Source organism: Nematolebias whitei, chromosome 5, assembly GCF_014905685.2.
Source record: "Nematolebias whitei isolate Nwh7 chromosome 5, NemWhi1, whole genome shotgun sequence".
Classification (NCBI taxonomy): Eukaryota; Metazoa; Chordata; class Actinopteri; order Cyprinodontiformes; family Rivulidae; genus Nematolebias; species Nematolebias whitei.
Window position 1 is genome coordinate 6,709,762 of NC_056502.1, and position 14,161 is coordinate 6,723,922.

General features: G+C 39.0%; 1 protein-coding gene across 1 annotated transcript in view; it reads left to right on the plus strand.

Annotated features, from left to right (window-relative positions):
* The window catches only part of LOC119409262 (SREBF chaperone), a 38,835-nt gene that overhangs the window by 23,364 nt on the left and 1,310 nt on the right, over positions 1 to 14,161 (plus strand). The window contains exons 14-22 of the mRNA XM_037676118.1: positions 500 to 649; positions 7,274 to 7,475; positions 7,602 to 7,717; positions 8,938 to 9,484; positions 9,603 to 9,688; positions 11,103 to 11,185; positions 11,974 to 12,140; positions 12,220 to 12,300; positions 12,593 to 12,799. Coding sequence (XP_037532046.1) covers positions 500 to 649; positions 7,274 to 7,475; positions 7,602 to 7,717; positions 8,938 to 9,484; positions 9,603 to 9,688; positions 11,103 to 11,185; positions 11,974 to 12,140; positions 12,220 to 12,300; positions 12,593 to 12,799 — 1,639 coding nt within the window. The remainder of the gene's footprint in view (positions 1 to 499; positions 650 to 7,273; positions 7,476 to 7,601; positions 7,718 to 8,937; positions 9,485 to 9,602; positions 9,689 to 11,102; positions 11,186 to 11,973; positions 12,141 to 12,219; positions 12,301 to 12,592; positions 12,800 to 14,161) is intronic.

The window sequence follows — 14,161 nt, forward strand, 5'->3', positions numbered from 1 at the left end:
AAAACGTTGAGACTTTAATTCAGGGCTTTTGTGTTTGGACCATTTGTAAAAAAATATTAGGAAATGTAACTGACCATCATCATATGTCATTTAGTTATAATCAAACGTTCTTAGATTAGTATAGTTGTCTTTTCATTAAAACATACGCCAACTCTACAAATAAAACCTTTTCTTTAAAATATTTTTTTCTGGCTTACAGTTCTGTCATTTTGAAATAATGAATAATAATCAGAGGCTTCTTCTTTTAACGCAACTTAAAATTCATGTTAAATTCTGACAGATTTTTGCACTTAGTCGATGCAGATTCAAGCCTGACTCATTATCTTCTTCAGTTACTGTCAGACAGCAGCTCTAATTTAACTTAAAAGATTAAAAAAATCAATGCACACCAGCATAAGTTGCATCTGCTGCTTCTTTAACAGATGAATGTGTTTTTGTTTGTTTTAGCAAAGTTTTATTCTTCTGTTCATTTCATGTTTTTATTCTTTGCTGTTTTTAGGTACATTAGCATCTTACCTGTCATTCCTGTCACCATTCACCTGACTCCCCAGGAGGCCATTGACATGCGCCACCCTCAGGATACCAGACACCCTCCGCCCCCCATCCCCAAAGTCTCTGTAGATTTACAGACGGACCTCACCCTCTACAAGTTAGTACATCTTCACTGCTAAAAAACTAACTTAATCTTAAGAGCGACTCCATTCGGCTCTCGTCTTATCGTTCTTCTCAGGTGGAGGTGATTTGCCGCTGTGACTTGTTTCCCCGCTCTGTGGGCGGGTTCGTAACAGGTCATTGTGTTTGAGCTATTCCGCCCGTTGTGATCCTTAATCGCCCTATAATCAGACTTCGATTTCTTTGGCTTATCCCGGCATTGCGTGTAAGTCCAGGTGTAGCCATTCTGCATCATCATCTCCAACGTCTCTCTGTAAATGCGCTCATTTCTTGTGGCGCCGTCCGTCATCACGATCAGAGAGGAAATGGAGGCTCAGATGTAGTTTTCAGTTTTGCTGGGTGGGTCATACAGAGATGTATCTCCGCTGACCAATCAATGGCTGCTGTCTGCTTGTGTCAAAATCTTGGTGCAGCCCGCTTGGAACCTCAAACAACATGGTCCCACAAACTGGGCTGAGTGGGGCTGGGTACCAACAATGGGCTGACCCTAACTGGTGTGGAACTGATGAGAGTTAAGACGGTGACAAAGCACAACTAGTTGTTCTAAAGTAGATTTTTTTTACATAATTGGATAAGACTTTAATGACATCTGGACAGAGAAAAATGATAAAGAAACGTGGTGGTGGAACAATGAAGTACAGGAAGTTATCCAGAGGAAGAGTTCAGCCAAGAAGAAATGGGACAGTGAGAGGACTGACCAGAAATTTAGGGAGATGCAACATAGGGTGAAGAGGGAGGTAGCAAAGGCAAAGCACAATCAATCAATCAATCAATCAATATAACTTTATTGTCCATAACATCCTATGAGATGGAGACTTATCTTTAACATCTGACTCATACAAACAAAACAACACAAGTTAAAAATGCCATAAACTTTTAAAAGGCTTTGCTAATCCAGTAAAAAACATTCTAAAATACACGATACACTGATACATTAAAAACGTAAAAACATCCCAGCAGACAACGGTTTGTCATGTGAGGCTATGTTTATATAGGACTCTATTAAGGACATTCACAGCAGGGGTACCAAATGCCTTTTTGTACCCAATTTTCTTTACCAGAGGAACCATCAGTCTTCTGCCAGATAGTACCAACCTGAATAATGGTTGCAGTGGATGAGCTGGGTCAATTTAAACCTGTATTGCCTTTTTTTAAGAACCTGACTACACTTGTTACCTAGTTTGACCAGCCAGGACAACTTATAGGCATATGTTGAGTTGTATGGGATATGGGAGGCTGGATGTTAAACAGGGCAAGAAGGACTAGTATCCATTGGTGAGACAGAGGGATCAGGCTGGAAAGGATGTGCAGCAGGTTAGGCTCGTTAAAGATAGCAATGGTAATGTTCTAACAAGTGAAGAGAGCATGATGGGAAGATGGAAGGAGTACTTTGAGGAGCTAATGAATGAAGAGAATGAAGGGGAACGAATAGAGATCAAAGAAACTGTAGACCAGGAAGCAAGAAAGGTTAGTGAGGCTAAAGCTCCAAAATACAACTTCCAGGAAAAATGGTAAATGGACTGTACTTGTATAGCACCTTTCTATCTTAAGACACACAAAGTGCTTTACACTACAATCTGTGCCTCATTTATCCATGCATACAGCACTCTACTAGATCTCTAGAAACCTAATTGAACAAATCATTCTAAAGAGAATAATCAGTGCTTTGGATCACATTCATACACTGAAGGGACACATCGGAGGCAATGAAGGGTTCAGTGTCTTGCCTAGGGACACTTCGGCATGTGACTGCTGATGGATTCAAACCCCCAACTCTTGCATTAGAGGATGATTGCTCTGACCACTGAGTGGTTTATAAAGAAAAAAACAAAGTCCACATCAGGTATGGATGCCGTTAGAGAGAACATGGAGGTAGTTGGAGTGAGGACAGTGGACACAGAAAACAGATGTAGGATGACGACTCCCTGTGGTGACCCCCAAAGAGGGAACAGTCCAAAGAAGATACTTTATTTTCCAAGGAACTTTTTCTAGTGCTCGTCACACTGAACATTTCTGAAAGAAATTGAAGCAAAGGTATTAATGATGGGCTGATACTTGTTGGATGTAGAGCTTGGTTTATAACATAATCATGCTCCTTATCATTTTTATACCTGTTTCACATGTGAACCTTATTTTCACTGCAGCTATACATTTTGAACTAAAGCATCTGCTGTTTGTGGATATCTTATTATCACATTGCTAAAAAATGTAGTCTAACCATCGAGGCGTCTTTGTTTCCAGTGTTTGCTTTTCTCTTGTAGCTGACCATACATTTTTTGTTTGTGTCGTTTAAAAACAATGCATTTTGTAATCATTCCCTATTTAAAAGAAAGTCTCACACAAATGAACAGTGGCCACATGCCCTTGACCTAGAATGAAGTCCAAGGCCATGTAGATTGTCCCAGCAGATTGAAGGCCAAATTTTGATAGGAAACAACTGTGCCAAGTTTATTGTTAAATTGTCTCGGGTCCTTTGTAGATTACTTCTGACAAATATTCCTTGATGCTTTGAAGACTAGAAGAGTTATTAGGTTGGGTGATGTAAAGTTAATGCAGTGTACTTCAACTTTTTCCCAGAAAATGTGCGTATTATTTATTTATTAACCTTTATTTAAGCAGGCGAATCCCATGAGATCACAGATCTCTTTTGCAAGGGAGGCCTGGGCCTGAATGCAACCTGACATGAATGTGTTTGGACTGTAGGAGGAAACCCACACTAACACGAGAAGAACATACAAACTCCACACAAAGACTCCAGATCCAACCGGGGATTGAACCCAGCACCTTCTTGCTGTGAGGCAACAGTGTTAACCACTGAGCTGTCGTGCCGCCTAAGCACGATGGAAATGAGGGAGTGAATATGATGACATGGTTTTGACTTGAAGTTCAATGCGTCTCATTGTTGTTTATCTTATCTCAGGCATTAACTGAGTCTAAGAAACAATAAAAAAAGAGGTGACATCATCCATTATCTCTTTCTTTAGCAAGTATTTACTCTTTGACGGAACAAGTCTGACCAGCTGGTTGCTCACAAAATCTACATGAGGCATTCGGGTGTGGGAGAAGGGGCTTAATCCTCCTGAGAAACTTTGTCCATACGGTGGAATGCATTTAAAAAAAAATCAGATTTCTCAGACTTTGTTGTAGGTGGAGAACCTTGTATGATAAATTTGACATTGTTATATAAAAGACACAGTTGCTTCTTTAATTGTATCAGTTTGAACCAACAATAGTTGTGCAAGGGTTATATAAGGCAGCGTATTGTCCCATGACTGCAGTCCACTGAAGTGGAAGATCTTCCTTTTATCTGTGGCCAGTAGATGTGAAGGTTTTTAATGTAATTGGGTTAAGGTGGAGACCCTCACAGTTGGGAGGAGGCAGCTGGCAGAGGGCCAGTGAGATAAAAAACTCAGAGCTAGATTTACTGCATGTTTTAGCACATGTTGTGAAATCTGTTATCACAAGAATATTTATTTAATACAGAGCCATACAGCATGTTCACCTTTGTTAGAATGCTTATTTGACTTTGTTTAGTTTTGTAGTCAAGTCACATTTATTTATATAGCACATTTAAACAGTAACTATCAAAGTGCTTACCAAAAAAGATCACAGCATCAAATATTAATAACAAGATATTACAGCAACATAAATAAAAGCATAAAAACAGAGTAAAAGCAGTGTTTATTTCCTGATCAGCACAGCCGGCCTCATAACTTGTCTTCACCTACTACTTCATCGGTATTTAGATGTTTGATTTACCAATATGTTGATGTTTAAAGAATTAGGGATGCACAATATTATCGGCATGGTATCAGTATCGGCCGATATTAGCGATAAAGTTAAATATCGGAGATCGGCCATTCCATCAAAATAACTCGCCTATAAAAAAAGGCGCAGTTTTTTTTTTACACAATTTTTGTAGCAAATGAGCTTAAGAGAGCCAAGCTCTGACAAAGGAAAGAAGCTGACGATATTTTTTGCACTTTTGATTTTATTTGCAAATGGCAGAATGCAACAAGATTTGATCGTTGATTGTATAACCACGCTTCTGTTTAAGTTAATTTTTAATTGAAGACATTGTCAAGTATATCTATTAATGCACTACTACTTATGTGCTTTTCACTTGTCGCTTGTGAACAGGTTGAGTTTAGATTTGTGACAATTTACAAATTTGCACTGTTCGAGTCTTGTCATTGTGTTAGAGTAAATGTCAGAAATAAATTTATAGGGATGCACGATATTGGATTTTTGGCCGCTATGCCAATATGATAAAATATATTTGGCTGAAACTAGGACTGCTATTTTTTCCCCTAGACCTACTTCCATAGACTACATATCTTTCTCTGCTGTGGAATTAAAATACTGCATTATTCTGCATGGTCTTTGTCAGTTTGGCCGGCTACCAAATGCAGATGCCAAAAAGGGGGCTGAAAATGATTTAACATTTCAACTTTATTATTTATTCATGACATTTACTCTCTCTAACTCAATGACAACACTCACAATTCAAATTTGAAAATTTTCACAAATCTAAACTCAACGGCGCTCGTGACTTCATAACGTTGTGCTGGCACTGCAGGCATCCCTGTCACTGGGTTGTCATACAACAACAGCGCCCGCCTTTAATATCAGTGAGTTATTTTGATGGAATGGTCGATCTCCGATATTTAATTTTATCGCTAATATTGACCGATACCATGCCGATAATATCGTGCTTCCCTATAAATTTGATATTAAACATAATCCAAGTTGAAGTGTTACATCATTTTCAGCCCCCTTTTTGGCATCTGCAATTGGTAGCAGGCCAGATTGTCAGATACCATGCAGAATAATGTAGTATTTTAATTCCAGAGCAGAGAAAGTTATGTAGTCTATGTAAGTAGGTAGGGGAAAAACTATCGGTATTGGTATCGGTTATCGGCCGCATAAGTTTTAACAGATATCGGCCAAAAATCCAATATTGTGCACCTCTAAAAAGAATATTAAACTTTATTTTCTCATGTTAAAAATGAGAAGTTTTTCAAAAAGTAATGTCAGTCTAGGAGAAGTAGTTCACAAACCATCTAAATAATGAACCTTTCCAATCGTCCTTCAGGCATAAACAGCTACAAAAACAGGATTTTAGTGACTGTTTGCTTTTGGGCAGAGAGTTGAAAAACAAATTTGGGCATTTCAGGTTATTCTTTAACAGTCTAGTTTTTCATTATGGGGCCATTAAATGTCTAATTTTAAACATAATCTACATAGCTTTATTCCTTTACAGTTGAGTTGTCTGTTTTTAAGTAGTCATAGTTTTATAGCTCTATATATTCCCTATTGTTTTGATCAATGAAGTCCTTTATATTTTACTGATTTTATTTCTTATATGAATGTTGATCGATGACAGCTGAACAGATGAGTTGTGTTAAAATGTGCCTTATTGTTTTATAACAAATGACTATAAAGTTCTGTTCTATTTAAGAGTCCAAAACGGTCTTACCTCTAGTATCGGTCATACATCTAGTATCGGTCTTACCTCTAGTATTGGTCCTACCTCTAGTATCGGTCCTACCTCAAGTATCGGTCCTACCTCTAGTATTGGTCATACATCTAGTATCGGTCTTACCTCTAGCATCGGTCCTACCTCAAGTATCGGTCATACATCTAGTATCGGTCCTACCTCTAGTATCGGTCCTACCTCTAGTATCGGTCTTACCTATAGTATCGGTCCTACCTCTAGTATTGGTCTTACCTATAGTATCGGTCCTACCTCTAGTATCGGTCCTACCTCTAGTATTGGTCATACATCTAGTATCGGTCTTACCTCTAGTATCGGTCCTACCTCAAGTATCGTCATACATCTAGTATCGGTCTTACCTCTAGTATCGGTCCTACCTCTAGTATCGGTCCTACCTCTAGTATTGGTCTTACCTATAGTATCAGTCCTACCTCTAGTATTGGTCCTACCTCTAGTATTGGTCTTACCTCTAGTATCGGTCCTACCTCTAGTATCGGTCCTACCTCTAGTATCGGTCTTACCTATAGTATCGGTCCTACCTCTAGTATTGGTCTTACCTATAGTATCAGTCCTACCTCTAGTATTGGTCCTACCTCTAGTATTGGTCTTACCTATAGTATCGGTCCTACCTCTAGTATCGGTCCTACCTCTAGTATTGGTCTTACCTCAAGTATCTGTCTTACTTCAAGTATCTGTCTTACTTCAAGTATCTGTCTTACCTCTAGTATCGGTCCTACCTCTAGTATCGGTCTTACCTCAAGTATCTGTCTTACTTCAAGTATCGGTCCTACCTCTAGCATCGGTCTTACCTCAAGTATCGGTCTTACCTCGACTATCGGTCTTACCTCAAGTATCGGTCTTACCTCTAGTATCGGTCTTACCTCAAGTATCAGTCTTACCTCTAGTATCGGTATATTTATCAAATATTATGGCTCACTGGAAGAGGCTGCAAAATTATAAATTTTTCTGCCTTCAACAACTAAATGTTTTTTTAAACAAACTTTTACATCTTTTCCAAACCGTGTTATAATGAAATTCTTATGTACAGATTTACGCAACACTTGTTTCTTGTTTGAAGCCTCCGTTGTCTTTCCTTCCATCCAGGGTGGCAGCCCTGGGCCTGGCTGCAGGCGTCCTGCTAGTTCTTCTGCTCTTCTGTCTCTACCGAGTTCTGTGCCCTCGTAACTACGGCCAGAACGGTGTCTCTCATGGGCGCCGGCGGCGAGGCGACCTGCCCTGCGACGATTACGGTTATTCACCGCCTGTCAGCGAGATCTCGCCGCTTCTGCTAAGGGGCCACAGCATGGTGAGAACTGATTCAAAGAAATGAATTTTAAAAAATCTAGTTGGAGGATAACAATGTGCTGGATGACAAAAATAATAGTTTTTATGAAATCTGTTTAGACTTGTGCTCTGCCTTTCTGTTTTGCAGGACATTGAGTGTTTGGCCAGTGATGGGATGCTGCTGGCCAGCTGTTGTCTGGCTGGACAGATCCGTGTTTGGGATGCTCAGACTGGAGACTGTCTGACTGTCATTCCAAAGCAAGGGTGAGGCCAAAACTGTTTTATTTTTATTTTTTCGCCTCTTTGTTTTGATTTTAGTTTGGATTTTGGAATAATCACTTACCGTAATTTCCGGTCTATAAGCCGCTACTTTTTTCACACCCTTTGAACCCCGCGGCTTATACAATGCTGCGGCTAATTTATAAATTTTTTTGTTGTTTTTGAAGGGCTAACGAGCTTCCTGCCACCAAAAACATTTAGCCATGTCACACTCAGGCGCTCACATAGCTGCCAAATACACGTCTGTCTTGGGGGGTGGGTCCTCTTGACTCAGTGAGACTACCAGTATAATAAAGTTTTTTTTTTAAATCTGACCAATGAAATTACCGAACAGGTCACAGTCGAACCAATGAAACGAGGAGGGGGGAAATCCTGCATGCGAGCACAAGCTTGCAGCGGGAGGAATATGAAAATAACGATCAATAACTTCCTGGTAGGCTACTGTATTTGTTTCGACAACGAAAGAGAGACTGAGGTCGTGTGTGAAGTTTTCCTGAGGCTGTTCAACTCTGACACTGAAGAAGACGACTTTAATGCTTTTAATGCACAGGAGGAAGATGAACATAGCAATAAGTGACTTTTCCTGGTAAATGACTGTATTATTATATATATATATATATATATATATATATATATATATATATATTTTTTTTTTTTTTTTTTTTTTTTTTTTAACTAGCCGTGTTAAAGACATTGTTCAGAAAATAAACATTTACTGTACGTTTTTGTGTGTTACCGTTACGTATTTAATTAAAAGTAAAAAAAATAAATAAATCTGTGTAAATCTCTCATGTTACAATGTGGACACCCGCAGCGTATATATTTACGTTTTATTTTGTATGCACGGCTTATACAATATTCGGGTGCGCTCTATAGTCTGGAAATTACGGTACTTTTTTTGTAAGAAAGTTCTTGGGACTACTGGGTGTATTTTTTTTTGTCTAAAAGTGGTTTAAGTAATTATTTTAAAATATTTTTCCACAGTATTTTGTAGGTGCACATTTACATCTTTATCTAATATGCCAAAATACTCTTTAAATATTTAGAATTGATGTACTAAGCAGACCTAATATGTACTTAACGCAGAAAGAAAACTTTCTACATTTTAGTACATATTTCTGATCTGTGATTTAGTAAAACAAACTTGGTAAGCAGTAGATGTTTTGTTTTGTCTCTGTACTTAACTGAGCTCTGTTTTTCTTCAGATTAAGGCGGAGCAGCAGCAGTGGCTGCTGGGAGCAGAGAGACGTTTGGGACAATATAAGCGGCACCACCGAGTCGGACTGTGAACCTCGAGACCCCTCCATCTGCTGCGACGGGATACCGGAGGACAAGAGTTACCCTCTGAGATGCCGCAGCTCACCTACCCGCCCGCCTCTGTTCACCGACCAGCCCGATCTGACGCCGCTCATCGACACCAACTTCACCTCCCAGCCACCGTGCAACCCCTCCACACCACCCAGAGGAGGCTTTGACTTTGGAGGACTGGTGGAGCGTGCCTACATGGAGCACGAGTCCCCATCACCTTCCACCTACCCCTCTGCTTCCTCAGCCTCCTCCTCACCTCCTTCAGGAGCTCAGGTCCAGAGGAGTCCAAGCTTAGGGGACTCAGCTGGGCTCTTGAACCCAGAGAAAGACTCTGTAACTGGGACACAAGCATCAGCAGCGTCTGGAGACTGGGAGAGTGCTGTCTGGGCCATGGAACTGAGAGGGAACCTGATAGCTGCTGGAAGGAGCAGCGGCAAACTGGAGGTGTGTGAAACGGTACCTGTCAGAAAACTCCGTTTATATTGACATCAAGCATTTACTGGTCTTCCAACTGGTCTTTGTTGTAAAACAACAGTAACCATTTCTTGTATATTTGCTGCAGCTGTGGGATGCAGTTGAAGGGTCTCTGCGGTGCAGTAATGAAGATGGAGTCTCTGGGATCACAGCTCTGGCCTTCCTCAACAACAGGTAAACACCAACTAAAACATCCTGAACTGCTTTTAATTTTGTAAGTTGTTGATTTAATTTTCACATATAAATGTAAATACTGTATTTTCAGCCTAGAAGTCACGTTTTTTTGCATAATTTGCATACCCTGCGATTTATACGCCGAAGCGACTTATTTATGGATTTTTTTTTCACATATTTATAAACCAATTGTTATCTGACCGTTTTCATTCATTCTGACTGAATATATTGAACACTACCATTTTTATTTATTTTTATTATTATTTTGAATTTATTCATTCAATTAAAAAACTAAATAAAACAAATTAATCAAAAATGAAAAAAACATTGACTGAAAAGGGTGCAGAACGAAGGAAAAAATCTTAATATCCACCCCTTGTTTAAAAAATATATAAAATAACTACAAACAAACAGCAACCTATGCGTGAACAATCTCCAAAGTGAAAACAAAAAACAGACATCTTTCACCTGGCACCATACCTTCCCAACAACTTTACCTTAAATCATCTTTTAAACATAAATGGTTTTAAAAATTTTATGGTGATATTGAGGCAAATCCATAATCCTGTTCCTCGAATTACAACACAGCGCTACTTCAGACAAGTTCTAAATCTAAATCTAAATTTTCAGCCGCTAGATGGCACTCGAGTAGTATGGCATGCCATTGTATCATGTAATAGGTAAAAGTGGCTATTAATGACACAATCGGCTTGCCGTGGTTGCACAGTCGTCCAGCTTGCTTGAAGCAACCGTCAAATCAGCTTCATTTCGCTGCACCGCACCGGCAAAATGCAGCTGATTTCACCATTAAAGTGCATTTATTAAGTAAAAGTTCAACTGAGACACTTTTGATACAAAGTGGAGCAAACAAATAATTGTTTTTAAGTGTTAATCTGTTAAATTCTTGTTAAAGTCCTCCCGTGCACGCTCCCGCAGCCGCCATTTGGCAGCCAATCGATTATTGGCACAACACCAGCCCACGTTTCCGGGTTGTCAGTGATGATGCATAATAGATGCGACGTAATCGGCGAAGCAACGTATTTATGGATTTTTCCAGTTTTTAAGACGTATTTTAATAAGCACTTTGGTTGGCCTTGTAGCTGTTTTAAGTGCTCTATAAATAAAATGGTATGGTATATTTGGACTGATGTGACTTATAGGGCGGTGCAACGGCAGAAAATACGGTACTCACAGTTTTATCAGTTGTAGATAAGTTGATGACAAAAATTAAAAAATAATACTGTATGTAGTAAATCCACACCAATTAGCATATTATAAATAACTACCTTTGTTTACATTTACTGGATATAATATTATGCTAATTTCAAAACAAAGTGTCCCAGTTTCTTGTTTGAAATGAAGTAATGCATAAATAAATTCCTGACACTTTGTTCTGAAATGTTTTTCTTCTCAGAATTGTGGCGGCTCGGCTGAACGGGTCCTTGGATTTCTTCACAGTTGAGATCAACAAACCTTTAGGCCTTCTGCAGTACAGAGGTAAGACTTTATTACATCCATCTTTCAATCTTTTTAGTTTTTCTTTAGCTTTTAAAAAGACACCTTCAGTTTTCACGATTCAGGGGCCACATCCCTCTGCGATAAGTGGAAATCCGCCAAGTAGGGATAGTAGTACAAAGTACTTACTAGTATATATATTAAGGCTTTATAAACCCTGCCCACACTCTTGCAATGTTCTAAACAATGTTTCTAAACTAAACGCTCTAAAAGAGCACAGAAAGTCACGCTGCAATCACACTCATCACCTACTCCCACTCTCCCTCCTTCTGTGTAAATAAACAATTTGTTTATTTAAAATATTACAGTATTTAAATTGTAGAGGAGAGAAGTGCAGCAGGACAGCAAAGGGTTAACCCTTCACGAAGCTGCTGGGCGTGGCAGAGAGCCGCATGTGGCAGAGAGCGCAGATCATGACAGGCTGCACAGGGAGCTTCTCCCTGCACCTGTGGGCTGCACACTGGTGCTAAATAATTTCAAATACTTCTTTTTAAATAAACAATCCATGCCGCTCTTCCGGCTCATCCATCAATCAGCCAATTGTGTGTCGTGTCCAATCGTACTTTGAAAAACCGCGAAAGAGCGAGTCCGCGAAAGTCGAACCACGTAGTAGTGAGGACTACTGTATTTGGGTTTTTAGTAAGGAATAAGTTAAATGGCTTATTGGTGATTACAGCATCACATTAAGCTGTAACTCAGGCTGATCAGGAGGAAGTAACCATAGAAACGTACTGTATAGAGAAATCATGTCGGTCCTTATTCCCGTGCAGGTGGCCCTGGGCGAGGCAGCGTGCCGCCTTCTCCTTGTTACAGCAGCGAAGACCTGATCAGCTGTCAGCTCACACGCTCTGTGCAGTGCGCTCACCAGAAGCCGATCACGGTGCTGCGAGCGGCCGCCGGCAGGGTCGTCACCGGCAGCCAGGACCACACAGTCCGGGTAACAAAGAAACAAACCACAGTTTGGAGAACGTGCTCAGTTTAGTCGTGTTTACAGGAGTCCTGCGTGTTTTGTTCAGGTTTACCGACTGGAGGACTCGTGCTGCCTCTTTACTCTGCAGGGCCACTCTGGAGGGATCACAGCCATCTATATTGATCAGGTCAGTCCTCATCATCATCAGATACTGTTGTCTTTAATGCTTCTATCAGAATGATGCATGACTGAGAACATACAGGAACTACAAAGTTCACCTTGTAATAAAAACAGTTCCTCCGTTGTCACTTTAATTTTTTTTATAATAATGGTTGAAAGTAATTTTATTAACATTAATTTAATTAACTTTGCAGTACTCTCTTCCATATTTAGAATTACAAAAGGCAGTAAAAAAGATTAAAAGCTGTAACTTGACTCTGAAACACTTTGTTTTACTGGTTTCTGTTTGTTCCCCTCAGACGATGGTTCTGGCCAGCGGCGGGCAGGACGGCGCCATCTGTTTGTGGGACGTCCTGACAGGAAGCCGTGTCAGTCACGTCTACGGTCACCGTGGCGACGTCACCTCGCTGGTCTGCACTACCTCCTGCGTCATCAGCTCAGGACTGGATGACATCATCTGTATCTGGGACCGCAGCACCGGGATCAAACTGTACTCGATCCAGCAGGTACTGAAGGATCCGCAGTGACATCTCCACCAACACCCAACTGGACAAATCTAGTTTTGTTTCAGTATATTTTTATTTCAGAGGACAAAAGTACTTTGAAAATGAGCGATTAAAAACATGAAGACTGCAATGATCAGATTATAATTATTTTTTTTAAATCACTTTATTGGGCTCTTTGTGCAGCCGTGTTTTATTTAGTTTCATTAAATTCATATGGACAGTTGTTGAATATTCTCAGATAAACAAATATGACACATTTACAGTATACAGCTGTTAGTGATCAAAACATGCCTGTCAGTCAGTATTATATATGTGTGTGTGTGTGTATATATATATATATATATATATAAAAAATAAGTAAGAATGCAAAGTAATAAAAGATTTGAACAGAATCTTCAGTCAGTGAACTTTACTCTTTGGTTTTGTCAGACATAAAACATTGTTTCATTTTCTTGCTGCTTTGAAACTACAAAAATACTCTAAATAGTTTATTATTATAATAATTTTTATAAATAAGGTTATAAAATTACCTCATTGATATTTTTGGCCCAAAATTGATACAGAAATCCAAAGAAATGGGCAATCTTTAATATCCATCCATCCATCCATCCATCCATCCATCCATCCATCCATCCATCCATCCATCCATCCATCCATCCATCCATCCATACATACATACATACATACATCCATACATCCATACATACATACATACATACATCCATCCATCCATCCATACATACATACATTCATTCATACATACATACATTCATTCATTCATACATACATACATACATCCATCCATCCATACATACATACATTCATTCATACATACATACATTCATTCATTCATACATACATTCATACATCCATCCATCCATACATACATACATTCATTCATTCATACATACATACATACATACATACATACATTCATCATACATTCTTCATACATACATACATTCATCACACATACACACATTCATATATTCATTCATTCATACATACATTCATTCATTCATTCATTCATACATTCATTCATTCATTCATTCATACATTCATTCATTCATACATACATACATACATTCATACATTCATTCATACATACATTCATACATACATACATTCATTCATACATACATACATTCATTCATACATACATACATACATACATACATTCATTCATACATACATACATACATACATACATTCATTCATACATACATACATTCATTCATACATTCATACATACATTCATACATACATACATACATACATACATACATACATACATTCATTCATACATTCATACATACATTCATACATACATACATACATACATACATACATACATACATACAT